General features: G+C 39.0%; 1 protein-coding gene across 1 annotated transcript in view; it reads right to left on the bottom strand.

Moving 5' to 3' along the window:
* The window catches only part of LOC107568645 (talin-2-like), a 72,435-nt gene that overhangs the window by 19,268 nt on the left and 45,239 nt on the right, over nt 1-7,928 (bottom strand). The window contains exons 32-36 of the mRNA XM_016254617.1: nt 5,777-6,025; nt 4,631-4,750; nt 3,562-3,708; nt 3,312-3,478; nt 1,392-1,575 (exon numbers count right to left, since the gene is read on the bottom strand). Coding sequence (XP_016110103.1) covers nt 1,392-1,575; nt 3,312-3,478; nt 3,562-3,708; nt 4,631-4,750; nt 5,777-6,025 — 867 coding nt within the window. The remainder of the gene's footprint in view (nt 1-1,391; nt 1,576-3,311; nt 3,479-3,561; nt 3,709-4,630; nt 4,751-5,776; nt 6,026-7,928) is intronic.

Genomic DNA, 7,928 nt, shown 5'->3' with positions numbered 1-7,928 from the left:
TGCGGCAAGCATGAACGGCTCGTCCGTGACACGGGATTCGCGCCGCGTGGGGCAGAGAGGAGCGAGTATGAGAAGCATTCACAGATTCAAGCTCTTCTGAATTGGGAATAGCGAACATGCATTATAAACTTGTTTCAAATGAATCTGTTGGGGGGATAAAATGTGTAAGATAACGTTCACATACTAACACGCGAGTCGACAGGTTGCGCGTGTACGCCTCATCCATACTGCCAGATGCGCTCGTGGAGACTTGCGGAGCCGGGTGCGAGTATAAACGAGCATTACGAGACAGGCTGCGTGAGTGCGGCAAGCATGAACGGCTCGTCCGTGACGCGGGATTCGCGCCGCGTGGGGCAGAGAGGAGCGAGTATGAGAAGCATTCACAGATTCAAGCTCTTCTGAATTGGGAAGAGCGAACATGCATTATAAACTTGTTTCAAATTAATCTGTTGGGGGGATAAAATGTGTAAGATAACGTTCACATACTAACAAAACATCTAAGAATGTATCTTTTATTCTCCAGTACTGAAAACAGAACCGATAAGGGAGCTTTTGATATGCGCTGTGATGCAGCTCTTGCAAATGACCTTTTTTGTTCATTGTCTGTCATTTCGAATCTTAAGTTGCATATGTTTTTCTTTAGTTTTAATTTGCCTAACTATTGATCTGACCCAGTAGACGCCATAATCACACTCTGTCTCTCTCCTGTCCCGCTTTTTCTTATTTTTAATTTTTTAATGGTGGGTGTTTACGCAGTTGGCTAGAGCAGTGCTGATTGGGGAGAACGGAGGTGCGCTCACTCTTGCCCAGGGCAAGTAAGACTGCAACTCAAGGCTGGCAGTCATGCATATGCACTGGAACAGAGTAATATCGCATCCACATCGCAGGCTTTGCACAGCCCTACTTTAGACTGGAGTTCATTTCGAAGCTTAAGTTGCATACGGTTTTCTTTAGTTTTAATTTGCCTAACTATCGATCTGACCCAGTAGACGCCATAATCCCACTCTGTCTCTCTCCCGTCCCGCTTTCCGTTTTTTGCTTATTTTTAATTTTTTAATGGTGGGTGTTTACGCAGTTGGCTAGAGCAGTGCTGATTGGGGAGAACGGAGGTGCGCTCACTCTTGCCCAGGGCAAGTAAGACTGCAACTCAAGGCTGGCAGTCATGCATATGCTCTGGAACGGAGTACTATCGCGTCCACATCGCAGGCTTTGCGATTAGTAAATCGCAACGTCTCAAATCGCGATTTCGATTCGATTAATCGCACAGCCCTAACACTCACACACACTCACTCACATTACTGCAGTGTAAGTGTAAGGTCAGCTGTGTTTGGTGTGAAGAGGTTTCTGTTTCCTGTTTGAAAGTGGACAGGACAGGAAGCGGGTGTCAGTACCTGTGTCTCAGGGTCTTCAGCGCCCAGACTGGCCGCTCCCAGTTTGACCACATCAGCCAGTTTAGTGATGGTGTTAACAGACGACTGCGCAGCCTGAGCCAGTTTCTCTTGACTTGCTCCTGCTCCAGACACCAGCAGCTTCGTGTCCTCCACCAGAACTTTAGCCGTCTTCAGGATGTGCTCTCTGACAAACCACAGGAAACACAAAACTATTAACATCACAATCCGCTAATGATGAAACATACTGACACTAACGGATAAACAAACACATACAGGGGGCGACAAAGATTATATAAAAGGAAAGACACTTTTCTGTTACTAAAATTGTTTGTAATTTGCTATAAGTGCATCATGTTGTTAGATTACTTCTAATAATAAAGTGATGAGTGAAGTCTTTTTTTTTTTTTTTACTTAAATTGACAATGTAGTAAAACGTTAGCAAAGGGCTAGACTTTTTGCTAAAACAATCTAGCAATGCCTAGAAGAGTGGTCTGATTGTTTCTTTGGGGCGACAAAGATTATATAAAAGGAAAGACACTTTTCTGTTACTAAAATTGTTTGTAATTTGCTATAAGTGCATCATGTTGTTAGATTACTTCGAATAATAAAGTGATGAGTGAAGTCTTTTTTTTTTTTTTACTTAAATTGACAATGTAGTAAAACGTTAGCAAAGGGCTAGACTTTTTGCTAAAACAATCTAGCAATGCCTAGAAGAGTGGTCTGATTGTTTCTTTGTGGTCTTTTGAGGTTTAATTGGATCTGAAAAGGTTTACTGGGGACTGAACTGGTTTGATATGGTTTCTTGTGAGTCTAATGAGGTCAAACGGGGTTTGAAGTGGTCAAATATGGTCTATTTGATTCATCTGAATTTCTTTGTCAATCTGACAATAAAATCTTCAAGCCTCAAGCTTTTAAAACAGTTTCACACTTTCAGGCCAGGCTTTTTCAAGCTAACTTCAACGTTTGTCTTCAAACTTTATCGGTCTACTTCAATTTGACGTTAAAACAGTTTTATTCTGTGATTTCTAAAATGTCATTAGATCTGCTGAAGCTGACTGGAGCCACAGCGTAAATGCATCTGAATTTCTTTGTCAATCTGACAATAAAATCTTCAAGCCTCAAGCTTTTAAAACAGTTTCACACTTTCAGGCCAGGCTTTTTCAAGCTAACTTCAACGTTTGTCTTCAAACTTTATCGGTCTACTTCAATTTGACGTTAAAACAGTTTTATTCTGTGATTTCTAAAATGTCATCAGATCTGCTGAAGCTGACTGGACCCACAGCGTAAATGTCACATATGTGACCATGGAGCACAAAAGCAGTGTTAAGTTGCTGGGGTATATTTGTAGCAATAGTCAAAAATACATTGTATGGGTCAAAATTATAGATTTTTCTTTTATGCCAAAAATCATTAGGATATTAAGTAAAGATATTTTGTAAATTTCCTACTGTAAATATATCAAAACTTAATTTTTGATTAGTAATATGCATTGCTAAGAACTTCATTTGGACAACTTTAAAGGCGATTTTCTCAATATTTAGATTTTTTTTGCACCCTCAGATTCCAGATTTTCAAATAGTTGTATCTCAGCCAAATATTGTCCTATCCTAACAAACCATACATTCAGCTTATTTATTCAGCTTTCAGATCATGTATAAATCTCAATTTCGAAAAATTGACTGGTTTTGTGCTCCAGGATCACATATAGGGACTGGAATCATTAGGAACTGAATGATTCTGGTTCTTTAACGGTTTCATTAACAAAACATCCCTAGCATCTGGGCTGATCTGCAAACAGCTGTGTTCCTGTAGTTTAAACATTAGAGCAAGGTGTTTGGTGTGAGCAATTTGAGTGACATTTGGTGTCACTCAAATGTCCACTGGGCAGTTTGGGCGCTGTAGTTTTGGCGGAGGGAGTACCTGTGGTCTGCAAACGTCTCGGCGTTCTCTCGGTTGAGAGTGCCTGCGGTGGCAAACATGATGGTGGTGTCCAGATCAGCGATGATGCCAGAAACAGCACTGGCAGCAGTAATGCAGGCCTGAGTGCCACGATTGCCCGCCTGAAGAGCTGCTAACACGTGAGACACCTGAGAGAGAATACAGATATTAGGAGTCCCATCAAGACTGAAATGACATCCTTAAGTCCAGTAAGAGAAGATCTACTGTGAACCTTCTCGGAGACTTTCCGAGCGCTGTCGATGAGCTCTTTTTTGGTGTAGGAGTCGTTTGGACTGCACTGCAGCGCTCCTGCTTTACTGACCAGACCAGTGCAGCTGTAGCCCAGCTCTGTCACCTGCTTCCTGATGTGTGAGCCGATCTGAAGAACAAAACACCTAACCGTTAACTAACACCTTAAATACGGCTCTAGTCGGGATTTCAATAAAAGAAATCCAAGAAACAGCTCAACTATGCAAAGTATCTCTATTTGACAGCTGATTGGGGGAAGAGTTAAAAAATAAGAGGGCGTGGTCAGTTGAAAAGTAAAAGAAAATGCAATACTGTTCAAAATTTTGGAGTCATTGAAATTTTGGTCACACTTTATTTTAAGGTTCAGTTCTCGCTATTAACAAACCATTAACAATTACTTTTGCCTCAATAAACTCCTAATTTGCTGCTTATTAATAGTTAGTAAGGTAGTTGTTAAGTTTAGGTATTTGGTAGGATTAGAGATGTAGAATATGCTCAAGCAGAATATGTGCTTTATAAGCACTAATAAACAGCCAATATATTAATAACAGGCATGTTAATAAGCATCTAATTAATAGTGAGAATTTGTCCTTATACTAAAGTGTTACTGATTTTTTTTATTCAGCAAGGATCAATTTAATATAAATATATATCACATTACAGCATTATTCAAATAAATGCTGTTCTTTTGAACTTTCTATTCATCAAATAATTCTGAAAAAAAAAAAGTTTTCACAAATGTTTCCACAAAAATATGAAGCAGCACATTTTCAACATTGATAATCAGAAATGTTTCTTGAACAGCAAATCAGCATATTAGAATGATTTCTGAAGGATCAATATTTCACAATGTTATTGCTTTTAAAACATAAAAAAAACAAACCTTATTGACCCCAATAAGTTTCTTTACTAAGAATACAAACATTCAGAATAAGTTCTCAATAAGAGCAGCAACATGCAGAAACAGTAAATGGAGTCACTTTCATATAAATTATAACATTATGTGGAAAGGCCATAAAATCTACAGAAAAGGAAAGCATGTGTCACGATACCTCGTCATTCTCGGCAGTCATGGCTGCACATCTGGCCTCGGACGCCAGGTCACCGAACTCTGTGGTCAGCTGATTGGCCAAACCGCCCAGCTCATCAGGGTTAGTGTTGGATTTGGTAACCTGGCAACACAGCATTTCAAAAACACACCGTCAGCCTTTACTTCTCTATAAATACGGCATAATTCTCCCTTCTGGAACTATTTTGAACCATAACATCGAAAACAAAAATGAATGAAAAATATATTCAAGGCAAGCAATTGTAAGTGAAAATGCCTAGGAGTGACTGTGGAAAAATATCTAACTCATTAATTTATATGATACCACCAGAATAAAAATGCACTCTCCGGTGCAAATGTTTTATTATGTAATTGGCTGCTTGGCCTTCTCTTCTACTGACGTCATTAGAAAAATGTATATAAAATCTATTATAGTTTCTACAATTGATTCTGCTTTTCCTTTTTATCTCTGTGAAGCTGCTTTGACACAATCTGTAGTGTATAAAGCATTATAGAAACAAAGGTAACTTTTAGTCTGAAATTAACTTTTCCTACAGGGCATCTTCTCTTCTACGGACTACTCAACATAAAAAGCATGAATAAGTTTGCTGCTGTGTAACAGAACGAAGGCAAGACTATTAATTGTCTGCTAATTTTTGGCAGTGTCCAATCAGGAGCCAAGCTGATTACAACCCACCTGTGTCTTTCAGCAAAACATAATTATTAATTTATGAGAACATTACTGGCTTTAATTAACCGGCTTTTCATGGATATCATTAAAGTTTGATTGATATATTTTCATGTTCATTCATATTTGAACACTCAAAAAATAGTTAATTGTTAAACACTGTATAATGTTTGTTAACAAGTATTTATAATATATTACAATATAGTTTATCAGACGTTCTTAAGGTGACAATTCAGGGATGCTTGTCAGGTTAACTATAACACATTATTTACACACTTTTTAGTTAATGTCCTTCGTTACAAGTCCAGTGTATTTCTGAATTCCGTACTAAACCCTAATTCTGTTTTCAGTTCATGTTTGTTCATATATTGTATTTTGCCCCCCCAGCCACAGTGGCTTTTCCCATTCCCCCCCAATTCTTAATTCTACAGTCACTCAGACTGTTCCAGCACTAGTTTTTACCATCTCCTGAACGGTCACAGCGATAGCTTTAGCCGTCTTCACCATCGTGGTCTGATAATCCACAAACGTTCCTTCCGGTTCGATTCCAGGTCCGTCTTCCATCTTATTGATGGCTTGAGAGATGGAGTTGACCATGCCGCCCACTGCTCCTGCAGCACTAGCCGCCTCTGACAGAGTCGCAGCCAGATCATCCACCGCCTCCTTCATCATCTGAACCGACTCCTCCAGAGCCTCCTGTGTGTGAGCCGCCTGAGGACACACACAGACACAGAGACACACACACACACGGACACATGGACACGGACGCGCACACAAAGACGAAGACACACGCACGTGCATGCACACACAAACACACACACACACACACACAGAGAGGGAGTACTGTGAGACTGAGCACTACAGCAGATCTCCAACAGATACAACACTGTTCAAAAGTTTGGGATAAGTAAAATTTTTAATGGAGTCTCTTTTGCTCATCAAGGCTAGAATAACAAGAATACAGAAAAAAACAGTAATATTGTGAAATATTATTGCAATTTCTAATATTGGTTTCCTATTTTAATATACTTTAAAATGTAATTTATTCCTGTGATGAAGTGCTGTATTTTCAGCATCATTACTCCAGTCTTCAGTGTCACATGATCTTCAGAAATCAGTATAATATGCTGATTTATTATCAGTGTTGAAACTGTTGTGCTGCTGAATATTATTTTGGAACCTGTGATACTTTTATCTTTGATTCTTTGATGAATAAAAAGTTAAAAAGAACAGCATTTATTCAAAATAGAAATATTTTCTAACAGTTTTACTATCACTTTTTATCCATTTAACACATCCTTGCTGAATAAAACTATTAATTTCTTTTAAAAAAAGAAAAAATGTACTGACCCAAAACTTTTGAATAGTAGTGTATGTTGTGACACAATTTCATTTTAAATAAACACTGTTCTTTTAAACTTTTATTTATCAAATATTCCTGAAAAAAGTATCACAGGTCCCAAAAAATATTAAGCAGCGCAACATTTTTCAACACTGATAATAAATCAGAATATTAGAATGATTTCTGAAGGATCATGTGACACTGAAGACTGGAGTAATGCTGGAGAATGCCTTGCTTCACAGGAATAAATTATATTTGAAAGTATATTAAAATAGAAAATTGTAGAACATTTTTAATTTCAATATTTCTGTATTTTTGATTAAATAAATGCAGCCTTGAGGAGCAAGAAGAAACTTATTTTAAAAGTGCCATAGAATGCATTAATACAATATTTTAAATTGTTCTCTGATGTCCCCAGAGTGTGTATGTGAAGTTTTATCTCAAAATACCCCAGAGATAATTTTTCTAGCTTGTTGAAATTGCTACTTTTAGGGTATGAGCCAAATCATGCTGTTTTTTGTGTTTGTCCCCTTTAAATGAAAATGAGCTGGTGCTCCCGCCTCCCTTTTCAGAAGAGTGCGGAGCTTCAAGAGCTCATGGTGTCGCGGGCTTTTGTGTTTGTCCCCTTTTTAAGAAAATGAGCTGGTGCTCCCGCCTCCCTTTTCAGAAGAGTGCGGAGCTTCAAGAGCTCATGGTGTCGCGGGCATACCGGTGTTACGGTTTAACTGGTGGTGGCCGTGTTACTGACCACACATTGCTTCCAAATGCAATTTTTAACTACCACATTCCCTATTTACGATCATTCTGGTAGCATGTGAAGGCAGCATTAGTGAATACAGGCAGAGACAATGGTAGCTTTAGCAACATTAGCCTTACAGAGAGCCAAGAAGCTCTTTTGGAAAACAAAATATGACGCGTGATGTTTACTTTGTCTGGAGTCTGTACGTTTGCGCACGAAGCGTTGGTATCGATCCCTCTTTCAGAAGCAATCTTTGCACAACTCAGCGCTGAACTGACCCTCGTTTGTGAGGCAGTCCGGCGTAAAATGTTAGCACAAACGTATAGGACTTCTCCGTTTTTTTCCGGGACATTTCCTCCGAAAATTAAATTTAACCACCGTGTCCTCAGCGGTCTATGGAGACTCTTATGTTCATTGGTGCATCCCAACACACAACACTTTTAATGGCTCTTTGGCGCTGACATTGTACCTCCAGCAGCTACTGCAAGAAAACAGTAATGGCGGACCGCTGCTTCTCACTCAGGGCTGTGTAT

This window comes from Sinocyclocheilus grahami, unplaced genomic scaffold, assembly GCF_001515645.1.
Source record: "Sinocyclocheilus grahami isolate Dianchi unplaced genomic scaffold, SAMN03320097.WGS_v1.1 scaffold1268.1, whole genome shotgun sequence".
In the NCBI taxonomy this organism is placed as follows: Eukaryota; Metazoa; Chordata; class Actinopteri; order Cypriniformes; family Cyprinidae; genus Sinocyclocheilus; species Sinocyclocheilus grahami.
Note: the sequence above shows the minus strand (reverse complement) of the source record. Positions and strands in the feature narration are given on the sequence as shown.